The 16,428-nt window shown below is 31.2% G+C and overlaps 1 protein-coding gene across 11 annotated transcripts in view; it reads left to right on the top strand.

Annotated features, from left to right (window-relative positions):
• The window catches only part of LOC143252697 (uncharacterized), a 119,866-nt gene that overhangs the window by 82,552 nt on the left and 20,886 nt on the right, over nucleotides 1-16,428 (top strand). For all 11 annotated transcript variants that reach the window (XM_076505241.1, XM_076505244.1, XM_076505243.1 and 8 more), the window contains 2 exons: nucleotides 1,422-1,558; nucleotides 4,301-9,847. In XM_076505241.1, coding sequence (XP_076361356.1) covers nucleotides 1,422-1,558; nucleotides 4,301-9,847 — 5,684 coding nt within the window. The remainder of the gene's footprint in view (nucleotides 1-1,421; nucleotides 1,559-4,300; nucleotides 9,848-16,428) is intronic.

The following is a 16,428-nucleotide window of genomic DNA, read 5'->3' as shown; positions in this document are numbered from 1 at the left end:
ATGTAACTAGAACTTATGCTTCTTTTTTTTTATCTTTAACAAGTATTTATTATTTAAAATCTTTAGGTTTCCTGCTCAACATTTTGACCTTCCATGGATATCTACATTCTGACCTACATAATATTTTACAGGTTTTAAGTTGTGGCCACTAGAAAATAACAAAAATGCATACATCATCTGTTTTTTAACAGTAGCTATTTAAGAGAGTCACATAAATGTTACTTAAAAAAGTTGTAGAATACAACAATCATTGTTGTCTGCAAAACAAATCAAATTATCACCTTTCTACATTATATTAATAGTACACGACACTCATCTTTGGTATTCCTAAAAATGGGGATCAAATAGTAGTTTCTGCTTGTGATTCTAGTGTATTACATTAATTTAAAAAATGCAGTTATGAGGTACAATAAATACAGATCTTTTGCCTTTATTATAAAGTGGTATTTCTTTCTTAACTGATATTCTGATGTTGTTCAAGTCAGTCTGATGATAATTATTCCTGCATTTTTGACCTGAAGCAAATACCAAGCTTCTCCACTGTATTTTTTCTAATCCACATTTTAAACTCTCAAGTACATACTTCTTTTCATTCTGGTTATTGAACCTTATCAAAAGTATTGTTTAAGGTATATAAACTAGAAAATAACATTTATAATGCTTTCAAAATCCTTATTTGGAAATGCATAGAAGTGCTATTTTTTTTTATTGACTTTTTTGTGTTGTCTGATTGTTCATGTTCTTTTTGGTTGTTGATTGTTTTGACAATTCAGTATATTTGAACAAATTTTATGATCTGCATTTTTTTCACAAAAATCATAAGATGGTTCAGGTTTGTTTGAAATACTTAAGAATTGGAAGTTTTCTTTGTTTTAAGTGCTATAATAATATACATTTTAACAAGGAAAAAGTGATATAACCAAATATACACCACTGAAATTGTACCTTTGATAAGAAAAATATTTATAAACAAAAGTGATCAAAATAAAGTTTAAATTATAAGCACAAAATTATAAATGATTGTGAAGATAACTAACATATGGATTATAACATATTAATCTTGTATAATTGTGAAATTTTGAAATATATAGCTTTAAATAAATTTTTTGGTAATCCTAACATCTAAAAGTGTAACATATTATCAATTTTATTTATTTTTTTTAATGCTGCCTTTTTGTATTTTGCTTTAACTATCAAGTGGTGTGATATAACTTATGAAATACTGTTATTTATCAATGATGAAAACACAAGTGATTTTAAAGACCATGCTGAAAACTTGCACAGACATTAAACAAAATCACAAATTAATATAAGGGATACAAAGCATGTTTGCATTAGAAATTATTAAACAAAAGGTATTTACTAATTTGTTTTAGTTAATTCTCAGATACATTTTTCACTTAAATAGATCTACTTTACAGCTATTACACAGATGGCTATGAAAGTGATTCTACATTAGTGAGGAAAATGGGAAAATATCCTTCTTTAGGAACAAGACAGCAAAGAAATTGGTATCAAGATTTTCAAAAAAAGGTTTCACCCAAAGAAAGATATCATGGTAGTAAAAACCTTTTATTTGTTGTTGTGGGTCTTTCTAAGTAGCTTCTATTCCTCTACAAAATTTTTTATATAATTAAATTAGTCAGTTTGTAATTGTGTTTATTAGTTGAATTTGTTCTATTTATTGACAGGAAGATATAACAGAGAAAGGTTAATTTATGTTTGAATAAATTCTATCTGTATTTATTGTAGGGTTTTAAAAATTTGATGTGCACAATAGGTAAAATTGGTTATCTACAATAAAAATTAAGCCTTTTGTCAGTCTTTTCTATGAAATATTATAAAACAAAGTGCTTTTTAGGAACATTTCACATTGTTTTACAGTAGAGGAGATGATAACAGATAATTTACATAATTGTTGACTGCCTTTTGATACTTAACAGATGTACATGTATTTATTTCAAATTTTGGTACTATCAAACATGTGAAAACATGCAATGTGTTTAGAATATCATAATCAATGTTATTTTCTTATGTTATTTCTGTGTAAATCTCTTGGAAATAATTAGTTCTATATTTCAAAACATTAATAAAGTATTATAAATGTGATTTTTGGTATTAATTATAAATGCTGTGCCCAGAGCAGGCAAGTTGCTTAGATCTCACAACTTGTTTCTTTGAATTTAAACATGAATGCATGCATTATCACAGAGTAACTGTTGTTTATATTAGTGTGCATGACACTTTCTGTTCATGTTGTACTGTAATTGCAAAATCTTTCTTGTTTTGTGCACAGCAGTATCAGCATGCTCTATTTTTTCTTGTATTCCACTCAGTTAAGCTGTTGATCACTGCATGTTACAGTGTATGTTTATTAAGTTGGTATTCTTCTTCATGCACCTGAGACACATTTTGGACACACAGAAGCACTACCTAAACAAGAATTGCACTTGAGCACCTGCTGCATGCATCCATCTTAATGGTATGTTTCTACCTTGCCTATTTGCACATTCTGGAAAAACCTTAAAAAAAACACATTTAACAACACCTGGGAGGAATATAGTTCTTTCAAAAATGTTAATAAATGTTGTTAATTTGAAAAACAAATACACAAATATTGTTAAGTGCAGTGGATTTATTAGATACGACTTTTATAATTTTTAGGGCTTCTAACAGTTTAACCTGGGTAATATCTGTGGTATTTCTTGTATAAAACAAGAAATGCACAGTCTAAAATATATCTTGAAAATTATATTGTTTTTTTTTTATTTTTTGCTAATTAATTTTTCATTTATTTTATTGTTATACAATAATATTTTCCTTCCTGCACTGGAAAGCACTTAAGCTACATAAAATTGTGTATCAAAAATATGTATATTTATGCATTATTTATTAAAAAGAAACATGCAAAGTCTCAAAATGTATTATAAGAGATACACTATAATTGGAATTTCTCAAAAACACACAATTTTACAAGTAATGTCCAAATAGCTTGATAATTATCAATCACAATTATTTTTAATAAGTGATTTAGATCAGCATTGTTAAATAATAAAGTATTCATAATCATTTAATGTGTTTATTTCCATTCCTGTTTAGTCATCTGTAGTGATAATGGATAAAGCTAGTGGTAATAACACCAAAAAAGCATTGAAAATATCTTGCCTATCAAGCCAAATCCAAAATGCTAAAGTTAAACAAATTGATCATCATCAAATTTCGAAACAAGAGTATGGAGATGAGTGCTTAATGCGACAACACCTCACCTCCTACTGCCCTTTGCTGTCTGCAGCCAGATGTGGGAAAGAAGTTACCCATAAAGTTGCTCAGTTTTAAAAGTAGAAACAGAACCACCAATAATTTTTATAGTACAGAACTCCCAACCACCATAAAGGTATCAATCACAAAGGTATTATAGTATCTGGTCAAAAAAGAAACCCCATGGAAAATATATTTTCTTACTCATTTAATAATATATTTATCAATATAATTTAAAATTTTTCTAAGATCTTAGATTTATTTGTCTTTGTTAAAATTTGAAATGTACTACCATTTTTTTAAAATTAATTTTACTCCATTAACTGCTGTTGCTTCTAAATTACCTGTTACTATATGATTATAAAAAGTGTCCTTAAATTCAAAGTTACTACAAGTATAAGATAATTTATCTATTTCTGAAGGATTAAATTATTCATTGAATTTTTTATAATTAAAAAGAAAGAAGTCCAATAGGTTTGTTGTATTTGAAACTGACTGTAGGTTGTAATGATTTTAAAGGAAAAATATTTTCTTGAACACTTACAAATAAAGTAGGGTAAAGATAAAAATGTGAATATTATAACACATACTTTGAAAAAAAGCATCTAATATTTATGTATTTTAATTCAAATAACTGTTTACTTATGGATTTTATTAAATTATCAGATTTATCAGAAGCAGAATCTAGGTTTTTACAAAAACTTTTCAAAATTGATTTATTTTTTATTGTTTGTACCTTTGCCCCAACATTTATTGCTATTGTTAACTTGTTTAACTTTAGTGTTTTGGATTTTGTTTGATATGGTATCCCCAATGCTTTTAGGGTGCTGTCACTACAAGCTTTATCCATTATGACAATAAATAACTATCTAGGAATGAAAATAAATGCATTAAATGATTTTATATATACGTATGTTTCTTTGAATAATAAACTGAAAGCAACCTTGCAAAATTATTATATTTTCTCTATGTGCACTAGCCAAATATGTTTGACCTGTAAAATTGTTGGTGTCATCCTTGCTTTTGTGTTTTGTGCTTACAGAAACTTTTGCCACGACCTTTCATGTTAGTCTGGGGACCATCTTGACTCCTTCTGTTGTTGTGCCTTCGCAGAACCATAATCAGACACATGGGTCACTTAACACAAACAAACAACATTTAGAACATTCAGGCAATACACTGATTAATGGGTCATCTTCATTAAAAGCTTCTGTTAGGAACTTTGGCCAACCATTACATCATTCTTCACCAAAATCTGGAGCAGTCATATCAAAACAAAAAGGTAAACAGCCATGCAAACAGATATCACTAAAGGATAAAGAATCCCCACAGCAGAGTAGTGTCAGTAAAGTTGTACCCAGCCCTCGGCCTCCAAGTAGAACATCATCTCGATGGAATCCTGTGCTTATAAAATGGTCCAAAGTGAAGCTTTCAGATCGAAAAAATCCTTGGCTACTTTCTGGGGATAAACCTTTACAACCAAAACATAAAGAACCTGCATCATCAAAATCTTCAAAGTCTTTCTTGAAATCATCTGTATCTTTTGCTAAATCTACATCAACAAGTAATAGTCCATCATTATTTAGGAGAACACTGTCTGTTGCTTCCAAAAAGCTGAAAAAACAACCAAAGGTCACTGATGTTCAAAAATCAAAGAAACAAGATTTAGAATCCTCTACCATACCAGAAGTTTATTCAAGTGATGTAACTGGCTCTGAAGAAATGCAGATAACTAATACTGACACTGGGATAACTCTTGAAGCAGAAACTACAAATAAAAAATGCACAGATCATGAAAGTAAAGTACTGGAGATTAAGTTGGGTAAAATCTTGGATACTTCTGCAGCATGTGAAGTATCTGGTAGCAGAAAAGAACCAAGGATAGATATCACATGTAATAACATAAATAATGATGAACTATACTCAGATAATGAACATTTTGACATTGGTGAAGAAAGTCATGCTCCTTTCTCATTTGATTGTACGGTATCATCCCAAAATGACTTAGAACCTTCTCAGAAACAAAGTCCAATCTCAGAGTTAGATAACAGTTTTTCAAGTATTGAAACAGGTTATCATAGTCTTATTGAAGGAGGAAACAAATCACCAAATCAAGGACAACTGGTCAGTTCACTGCAGTTTTCTTTGGCTGATAATGAAAACCATACACTGAGTGAAGAATCTATTGAAAAAAAGAATGTGCATGATAGTTCTTTGATACTACAGAAAAATCTTCCAGTAAACCATAAGATTGATCAGTCTTTGACTGTACAAGACAGCCCATTCAAGACTACATCACCATTATGCAAACCTTTAGATTTGACTTGTACATCTAAGGTCAAGGAGATGGCTAATAAACTGGATGTATTTTTCAGTGGTGAACAAGGATTAAAAATGCAGTCTCAGAAAAATGTCTCATCAATGAAACATATTTATTTAGGTTCTGATGATGACCACAAATTCCTGAAAACTACCAGTAGTTTACAAGCTACCAATTCAGGGTTCACCTGCAAACAGATGTTCCCAACTGTTAACCACAAACTACAAGACATCAATGTATTATCTGACTTTGGAAAAGATGGAATAGATAAACAAAAACTGTATATAGATCAAAATATACAAATCTTAAATAAAAAGCCAAACAGTAAAGCAGAACTTGAACTGCACAAAAATGACATGGGCATTCAAAGAATTATTCCATATTCAGACTGCAAAAAGCATGATGAAGAAAGACAAGACTTACCTACTGTTGATGATGTAAAAGCTAAGACAGAGCTTAAATTTATAAGTGCTGACTCAAATTTTCAAACTACAAGTACAAAATATAATTCAGAAAAAAATGAAACTAACAAACAAGAAAACTTTATACATAAAAGCCAAGAAAAAATTAATTTGGAAAAAGCAAAAGAGGTCAAACAACTAAATTATGTGGAGTCAAATACCATGGCTACTGCTTCTCAAAATAACTTGAAAAATGAAATTCATATCAACTTGATAGGTGGAGGTGGCATTGAGATATTAACACCAAAACACAGAACAAAATCAGATATTCTAACCTTGAAGACGGGTCTTGAAATAAACCAGAATAGTTTGGAACTTTCTCATGAACCAGGATCACCTTCTGACAATAGTAGAACAGAAGGGTATCAAAAATATATCTGTGAGATTGTAAAGTCTTTTCCAAAATCTGAGCAATTTTTTAAGCTGAAAAACTTCTACTCAAGCATTGAATATCTTGCAGAAAATGGGACATTGCAGTTTAATGCTCCAAGTAAAGTAGAGGTAGATAGCAAGATTACTCAGACACCCAAGGAGTATGTAAAAACAAAACTAACCACTTATTTACCATGGAAAGGAAAAGATGATCACATTTTGAAATTTAAAAAATCATCTGTTGAAAACTTGAGAAAATTATTTGATAATCATGACAAAAATAATCACTATGAAAATAGTACCAGTCATTTTATTTCACCATTAATGATGGCTCAAAAGGGAAAAAAAATTGTAAGAAGTAATTCAGTTGCTGATCTTGTTGCAAAGTACAATAGTATTGATGATTTGAAAAGAAAAGGAAACATAAAATATAACCATTCATATAAAGAAGCTTCAACGTTTTTGAGTCCAAAAGCTACTGAATGTATCAGCAACAAAAATAAATACACTACAGGATCACATTGGACAAAAAAAGAGAATGTTAGTTCTTCTGTTTGTAGGTGGAGAGAACAAAGAATTACCCACTGGGTTTTAGAAACATCAAAGGTTCAGGAACTTGGAAGTTCAGTAGAATCAAAAGGGAAATTTAAGGTTTTTCCAAATGGTCATCCTGCTGATTATAAAATACCATCTGGGTTTTATTCTCTTGGTAACTCTCAGACCTCTGAAGGTATTACTAGAAAAAATGATGAGCCTTTATCCCATACTGACAATGGTTTTGGAATGGTAATTAAATCCACAGTTTCTCAAGAAGAGAAAAATGGTAATGATGAAACAAGACTAGTTCAAGACAATAAGCCTAATTATTGTTCTAGTCTTGAGATTTTCTTGACCCCACAGAAAATAGTTACAGACAGAAGTAAATCTCCAGACCTCAGTGAATACTCTGCTCCTCAGTCCCCACGTACTTGTTACTCTCTTAGTGGATCATTTGATGGAGAACTAAGCTCTCAGGGCAGTCACAATGATAGACAAAATGATTTCTTTCTTTTACTTCATCCTCCCTCTAGTGCAAGTGGAAGTCAAAGACCTGAAAGTCAGATGTCCTTTCAGAGTGAAGCAAAGGGAACCTCGTCTAGTGAGACAGAAAGCACAACAATGTCAGTTAAGACTGATATATACTTAGAAACTGGTATTCACAATAAGAAAGAGTTTTATGAGAAATCAGCCTTTAAGGATAAAGAAAAGACAATTCAAAATTCCTACTGTATTCCACAAATTACAAATAGAATTGTGTCAGAAAAGATGAGATCTTTTGAATCTACTAATGTTCCAACTAGGCAAATAATTTCAACTGTAAAAGAAGATATAATATCCAATCCATACCATTCAAGAACAGTTGGCTTACCCTTATCTTTGTCTACACATAACTTAGAAACTGAAGGGGGCGAGACCTTTGTGAATACAATTGCTGCAAATAAAAAAAACAACATTTCATTTCATAAGAATGATACAACAGTAACTGCAGAAACAAAAAAAAAGAAGAAAGAATATAATCCTCCAAGAAGGATTCTTTCCTGCTGTGATATAAGAGAAAATGAACTGGGTTATGAACAACAAACATTATTGTCAAAGAATCAAGTTCCAAGAGATAACTATTTTCTTCCCCATTATATTCCTGAAAGAACAGTCTCTGAGTTTGATCTAAGTTTATCCATCAACAGTGTTGAACCTTTTCAGCGAATGCATGAGAAAATATGTAAAGTGAGCCAGTCACAAGATATTTGTAATGGTGGTATATCTCAGGGTGAAGGTAAAATTCAAAATCATGATATAAATGCTGTTTATGCTGAATCAACTAAAACATCAAAAGCTCTTTTGTTTGATAATAATTCCCTAAATTATAAAAGTTATAATTCTGATAATAAGTGTTCAAAACCAGGAATAGTGGGAAGTTTTTACTTGAAAAATGTGAAAACTGGGGATGTAGAAAGAGTAAGACAAAAGTTTGAAAGTACAGGCAATTTGCATCTTTTATGTGGTAAGAAACAGTTGAAGTCATTTAACCAGAGACATTTATCTAGAAATAATTTCTGTAGCACATCTGAGATCAGTAATTTGACAAATAAACATAAGCAAACTAAAATTAATAATCCAAACAAGCAGATAAAAAATAAAACGAACAAAAAGAGACAAAATGATATTAGTGACACTTTCAAGAAAACAGCATATGGTGTACAGTGGAAGCCTTTGTCTCAGTTGTTACAGAGAGAATATGAAGTTAAATGGACATCATCTACTGCATTAAAAAAGACTGAATATGGAGTTTATTGGCATCCAACATCATCTTCCAGATACTGTGGAAGGGCAGGATCAGTAAAGAAATTGTGCAGAAAGTTTGAGAGTATGAGTAATATTGCAGTTGCAGGTTGGGCTTCACCAGATAAATGTATCACTAAAGAAAATCATGAAATAGAAAAACCATTTTCACTCTTAAGTGATAAGTATTGCAAATCTTTACCTCACATACCCATTTCTGATGACATTTTAAAGACAAAATCAAATAATGAAAAACGAATATCAGCATCCATGTTAAGTGCATGCACAGACAACACATCTGCACCAGATGTACCCATTTTGATTAATAATCCAGTAAATTCAAAAATTAAGACTGCATCTAAATTTAAAAGTACGTTATCAGTTGTGAAAGATGATTATGACAGCAAAGAACAAAACACAAGCCTCCCTTTTGATTTATGTCAGAGTACACCAGAGATTTCCAGTAGTGAAAAATATCGTTCAGATGTTTCACCGTACTCCTTTAAAACATCTTGTCAACCTACAAAAATAACTGAGCTCCATAAAACTAATAAATGTCACTCTAACACTCAGGGTGTTGTAAAAGCAAAAGTAAAGTTTGGGGAGCAAACATACTTAGCACAGAATTCACACAATCGTGTAAAACATCTACTAAGTAAGTATGAAAAACGTAAAACGTTACAGAACTTAATCAACAGATTTGAAAAGTTTCACTTGTCTCATTACTGTACTAAGAATTCAGAGCAAAAATTTAGTGACAATATGCAGTTATGTCCACAAAACCAACAACAATCTGAAGTATGTGGTAACTGTCTTCCAGAAAAGCAAGTTCTTAATCATTCATCTATGAGAAACTGTAACTTGCATAAGTTGCAAGAGGTTGGCCAGCTCATGATTCAATCAACACTTAAGAAACAGAACAACATCCTATTACATAACCATTCCATGAATAGCACAGCAGAGGATTCAAAACTTTTTGGTTTCAGCCAAGAGGCCCAGGATCTCAGTTTACCAAAGAAAGGGCTTCCTGAATCCATGAGACAAAAAGGCTCTACTAACTCTAATCAAGCTGTGAATGGCATGAAATCTAATGGAGGTAGCAGTGCATGCATCCAAGGTTAACATCATACTAATTAGCTTACTTTGTTGTAAGGTTGTGTGTTATATTTTTTAATAATTGTGTGGCATGTAAGTGCAAGTGTTATATATTTATTGTTTTATTTTAACCTTTTCATGCAAAGTAAGTGTACTGCTACTTAAACAACAAGTATTAGAAGGTCAAGAAAGCTTTTCCTATATTCTTTGTTTTGCCTGTTAGCAGTATTATTAACTCAGCTGCCTAGCTGTTATACAATGTTAAAATCAATGTAGTTTTAGCCTTGTAACTAGCTATTAAACAGTACTACTTGTAGCTAAATTCTTATTTTTGTATGTGATTAATCTTAACAAGGTATAAAAACACATTTCATGCAAAATTTATAAAGCAAATATTTTTATTGTCCTAAAAATTCACACATTTTTGAAGATATAATAGCTGTGTTCTATATTCACAAATTAGGTTTTTACAGCAAAATGATGTTTTTGCTTTATAGATTTTGTATGAAATGTCTGTCAGTACTTTTATATAGTACTATGTAGTTTGAATGCTGATAAGTACAATATAAAAGTGCCTCAATGAGCCTGTTGGAATGTTAACCAACTTACAACACCAAAATATGGAGCTTTTTTTCCCAAAGTGGACAAAATACAGATAACCCATTGTGCATCTTTGCAGCAAGAATAATATAAAAACATAAAAAAAATGAAAAATTCTCCAGTATTCTCTAGCTATTGGGTATGTTGTAAAAAAATTATCTTGGTTATAACAAAATGAGAATATTAAGGAAAATGTTGATAAATACAAGATTCATATTAATATAAATTTCAAAGAATGATCAGCTTCACCAACATTATCTTTAAACTACAAGTACAAGGTGTGCTCAACATTAGCATTTTCTTATTGCAGGATTGACAAATAATTGGGAAATATAGACCAGTTTCTGACATTTTGAAAAGAGAAAAAAACAGAAGTTGCCTTTGTGATATGATATAAAGTCAAAAACTCTCATTTAATCACCAGAGTTAAATATTAATCTAGAAATCTTACTTTGAAATTAACATGACTTATATTTTCCATTAGATAGGCGTAATTGCCAAAACTGCTTTGAATCTTAATGTTATTTCATCACTTGTCAGTTGTTGAAATTTCTAAAACATACTTACCAACCATTGACACTATAGCTATTCTTCAACATCAACAGTCATCTTGCATGCTCCAGTCTTTTATACCTCACTTAAATACCCCTAGTAATATATAATTTGCAAATTTTTCTGCCCTTGTGAATGTGCTGTCTGTCCTGGTACTGTTTACAAGTACCTTCCTTAAATAATGTAATCACTTTTTATTGACAAAGTATTTGTCATGGTTTTCTCTGGTCACTAACAAAGTGTTACACATCATCCTATTATAGCTTACAATTTTTGCACTAACCTGTGGAGTTCAGTATAATTAAAAAAACATAAATGTGATATGTGGGAGTGTGGAATCCTGTATTAGTGTTTTTAGCTTTTGGTTGGGGTTGTCTTATGTTCCTATCAGCTGAGAGTTTGAGACATTAATTTGGCCTGAAGTATTTTTTTCCTAGGGCTTTTGAAGTTTCCTTTTTTGTTGATGCTGGGGATAGTTGGATTCTGTTTTCTTTACTGATTCAACTTCTTTTGAATCTAATTAGGATCCTATTCCTTTTCTTCAATTAATCATTTGAATTTGTGAGATTGTAGGGTTATTCTTTGTCCTCTTTGAGTCTACTCCTCCCTTGGTGGTGGTAGAGGAAAGGGACTATTTACCTTCTCCTATTTCCTGAATTTCTGGTTCTGGCTGGGAGATTACTGATTTATTGCATGAAAGGAAAGTTGGCCTTATACCCTCTTTTATTTATTTTTCTTGCCTTGTCCTGGTGGAAATATGTTTTTGGCTAATGACATATTGGTATCATAAGTTGGAGCTGGTATATTTATAGGACTTTCTTTCTCCCCTTAAGTCCTGCTATATCCTGACAGATCCTTTCTAAGTCTATGGCAATTAGGAAAAGTGATACATCCATCTTTCTGATTCTTTTGCCATCTATTTCTGACCTCTGATAATTTGTTTTGGCTTGTCATGCCTGGGAGTGTTAAGTGACTCACTTTATCTCATGTTGTAGTGATTGTCTCAAGTGTGTAAACATTGGTAACCTTCAGTTTCCTTGATTTCCTTAGAGGTGGATTCCCAAATATCCATTTTGAAAATTTTGGTTTTTACAGGTGAGGTATCTTCTGAGTTCCATTTCATCAGATTTGGCCAGTTTGTCTTGTGTTGCCCATTTCATTTATCCAGTGGGGGACATTGTATGGATTGCTATTTAGACTTCTCCAATGCTTTTCTTTTGTGTTCTTTACATGCTTAAGCAGCTTTTATCTGGGAGTTTTACCCCTACCCCGTGGCTGTTTACAACAATATCTTTTGATTATAAGGAGTAGGGGGTACTTTTGTCACAATCTTGTCTCTATTTTGCAGGGTCCCTCACATCTTGCTTTCACTGGATCCCACTTTGTAGTGAGTGTTACCCAGACAGGTTTTCTTCTCTTATTCTAGTTTCTTACTAACAACCAATTTTACTATTCATACTACTGGTTGCAACATGCTCTGTAGAAATGAGGTGTTCTATAAGACTATTTAGTTGCTTACCAAATGGTACTACCCTATTCATACACTGCTACTCATGGACTATCATGAGTAAAGCTAAAGGGGATTCTAAATGTCCCTACTGATCATCATGTAAAATAAATGGAGATCACTTTGCTTTTAAAAATTTAGGGAACTTGGTTTATGTATTGCACTGTTCCTGAAGATTTACTAATGCAAATTCCCCTTCCCCAAGTTCTACTAGTGGAACGAGGGGTCCTTATCACACCCAGTTACCCAGTTTCTAATCACTGGGATGGAGGACAGATGCTTTTCTTCCAGAATGTTAGAGTGTTGGTCTACTGTCTCCTCATAATTCTGAACACAAGGTGGTCCCATCCCAGGTTCTTGGCTGAGCACAGGTTCCATGCCTTCTCCATAATTCCAGGAGCAAGTGGAATACCTCTTCCTTACATGGTTGAAGAATGAGATTGAGTGTTTATTTTTCCAGACTGGATGGGTTCTGTTCCTTTGGTTGAGTATGGCATACACAATCCTATCATTCAAAATCTGGGGTATTGCGTTTTGAACTTCTTCAGGTGGAGAAGGAAATTTTTTCACTTTGTTGTAACAAAGCTTATCACTGTGATTCTAGTGGTGCAAAACACATCACTATGGCTACAGGTTGGGATCCAATCAACAGTATATCTATAACATTTTGGTCCAGTAGCCCTAGACACCAGTGTAGGATATAGGTACCAAGACCCCTTATTTTCAATCCCAAGTTGTGGAACCTCAGCTATCTGATTAGGTCCAGCCTTTGATAATGAATACTCATGTCCTATTCCACCCTTTTTCCACTCTATTCTGGATGTAGTGTGGCTCCCTCACTTGTGTGCCACTTTTATCTTGGTACAACACTGTTCTATGCAGACACTTTTTGTATGGATCATGCTCTCACCAGCCTCTTCACCTTCTCAATGTTACATTGCCAGCAGATGGTATGTTTTGAAAATTAACATTTTCCTAATTTGAAAATCTATTTCCAATAATACTTACCTCTGCTGACACTCTCCCACCCTTCTTACCTAATAAGATCTGGTATAAGTCTTAAAAAAGTGACTAGATTATCTAAGTATGGTGCTTATATACAGTACCAGGATAGGGAGTGCATTGATGAGGGCAGAGAAAGTAGCAAATTACGTATTGCCTAGGGCACTTAAGTGTGGTATAAAAGACTTGAACGTGTGAGACTAATGCATAGATAGGTAGATAGGCAAAGCCAATGTTGAAGAATGGCTATATTGTCAGCAGAGTTACATAAGTATTACTAGAAATACTTTTTGAGTTTTAAGAAAATGTTAACATCACAGTCAAATTCCTTGGCATGCTATAAAACACATGAGTTGGATAGAAGCATAATATTTTACAAACCTTTACTAGAGACATCTGATAGTAGATTCAAAGTAGTCTTTGAAGCAGAAAAGACATTTAAATGTTATTGATTTTCTTTTCTTGAATAAGAAGTTTCTGTAAACATATCTAATGTGTTTTTAGGATAGGACGAATTTAATTTTACAATTTTAGACCATAATAACAAGAGTTACTACCTAGATAAAGAATAATGATAGTGATGCTGGGATGTTTGTTTAGATATGTTAAAAATAAATATTTTGATTGTTATTGTGAAGAAAACTAAAAATGTCATCAACATATTTTATGTAATCTAAAAGTCTTATTTGGTTTATACAATTAGCCAACTCTTTCCTTTTGTGGTGAGGTGAGAATAAATATCGTAGTTTTGGGACAAAGTAGGAGCCCAAAACCACACCTACTACCTGCTCATATATTTCATTATTAAAAATGTGGTATTATTAAAGTGGTATTTCTTTATAACAAATTCTATTAGTTTCTTGAAAACATATTGTGGAATACCTTTGATAAGACTATGATTTTAATATGTTAGATTTGTTGCTAGGTCAGTTGGTTTCATGAGTTGAATGTTTGTAAATAAAGATTCAGCATCAGAGGTTGCCGTGAAAACAGCGAAGAAAGTTAGTTTTCCTAATTTGTTTAGGAAACTAAAACTGTCATATATTGTATATTCTGAAGAATAGGAATTCTTTAAGAAAGAATTTAGGTAATTATTTAATTTGTAATTACAAATAAATAAAATGATCATCACCTCTAAAGACTCTTACAAGTTGTTTTATTGACTCAATATTTTACCTTCATGAAGGCATAAAGTTGAAACTTTGAGCAAATAAAAAAGTTATAAGGTTCTCTCACTAGGGTTCACACTTGTTTACTTAATTTGTAATTATGTGTACTATGCTTCAGTTGGCATTTAGTAAATTAAAAATGTATTTAATTTGTAATTAAAAGTAAGTGGTCAAGATAATATGTATGTTATAGTATATTTGCTTTATATATTTTCAGTAATTTATAAGGAGTTCCAGGATGAGAGCTTATAATTTACAAATAATTATGAATAGATTCAGAAGTATTTCTTCTCTAACTTCAATAAGAACATTAGGACTCTCTAATTTAAAATTGGGTCTTTGTTAAGTTTTTGGAATTTAGTGGGATCATTGCAAATGTGTTTTACGTGGTTTATGTACTCTGTTCAGCCAGAAATAAACACTATGAATAACTATGTTAAAAACTTATTAATTACAAAATAATTTCTTAGAAGACATTTTAGTCTTAGCATGTACCTAAATATATTACAAACCAAAACACAGTGTTTTGATAATATCCTGTAATCAGTTGGGCAAAAATAAATACCGACCTGATAAGGGACTAGTTAAAATTCTAAACCACTGTTGTTACCAACAGTTTTGGCCTTGTTTATAAGTAATAAGGTCTAGTACTCATTTTCACTTTAGCATAGAGTAATAAGAAATATTAATAATAAACTATTATACACAGAAAGAACATATTGCAAATAAAAATCAAATTGCTGAAAGATTTATATTAAATATTAGATTAATGTTTTCATGTATCGATGATTTTTTTAAAGTTTAATATTTTGATACAAATAATTAATCATAGGAAAGGAAAAGAAAAGAACATTAATATTAAGCAAGAAAGAATAAAAAAACTTGTAACAACTAAAAGGAAGTGATTTATGAATTGACAGTTTCATATTAATAAAATTTAGTTGAAATAGTATAAGAAACATCTAACTTTTAAATAAAAAAATTAATATTTTCTGGGAGAAAAGCTGTTTGGCTAAGATTTAAAAAAAACCTAAGAAAACAAAAGAAATGAGTAAACTAAAGGATTAAGAAATAATTTATAGAATACAATTTAAATTCTTTATGATGAATTACTTTTCCTGAAAATAAAGTGTGAATTGAAAAAAAATTAATATGAATAGAAAACATTAAAGATGTACTGAAAATTTAAAAAATAAATGTTACTTAAAATAAGTTTAAACAAAAGAGAGAAGAGTGATATGTGTAAACATTAACTGAAGAAAACAATAAACTTTAAAAGAAGAGAATTGATTGGACTATACATAACCCACACAATTGATCCAAAATACATAAACTTAGAAATGATTATTATTAATGCAATGTAAGAATAATTCATAATATTTACTAAATCACATAATGTTTGACATTCAACAGTTTTATTTCTGCAGAGGTTTACTAATTGTTATGAAGTGTTTTTAAAGTGTTTGGTTTGTTATTTTTAAGTTTGTATGATTTTCACATATTGGATATGTTGGGTACCTCCTTTAAAAAAAAAAGAAACATAAATGACTTGTATGTGTGTGTATTTCATAATTGACCTTCATAACTTGTTGCATGTAAGAAGAGAGGCACAAAGTATTGGAAGAGGTTAAGAGTTTTGAACACTTTCCAAGAAAAAAAAAATGACATCACAACTAAATCCAACCACACCCATCTGGGGTTGGGACATATAAGTACAAACATTTGTTTTTGTCCAGGCCCAAGGGTGGGCCTACAACTTGTCCTTGAGAGGGT

This window comes from Tachypleus tridentatus, chromosome 6 (assembly GCF_004210375.1).
Source record: "Tachypleus tridentatus isolate NWPU-2018 chromosome 6, ASM421037v1, whole genome shotgun sequence".
Classification (NCBI taxonomy): Eukaryota; Metazoa; Arthropoda; class Merostomata; order Xiphosura; family Limulidae; genus Tachypleus; species Tachypleus tridentatus.
This window is presented reverse-complemented; position numbering and strand designations above follow the sequence as displayed.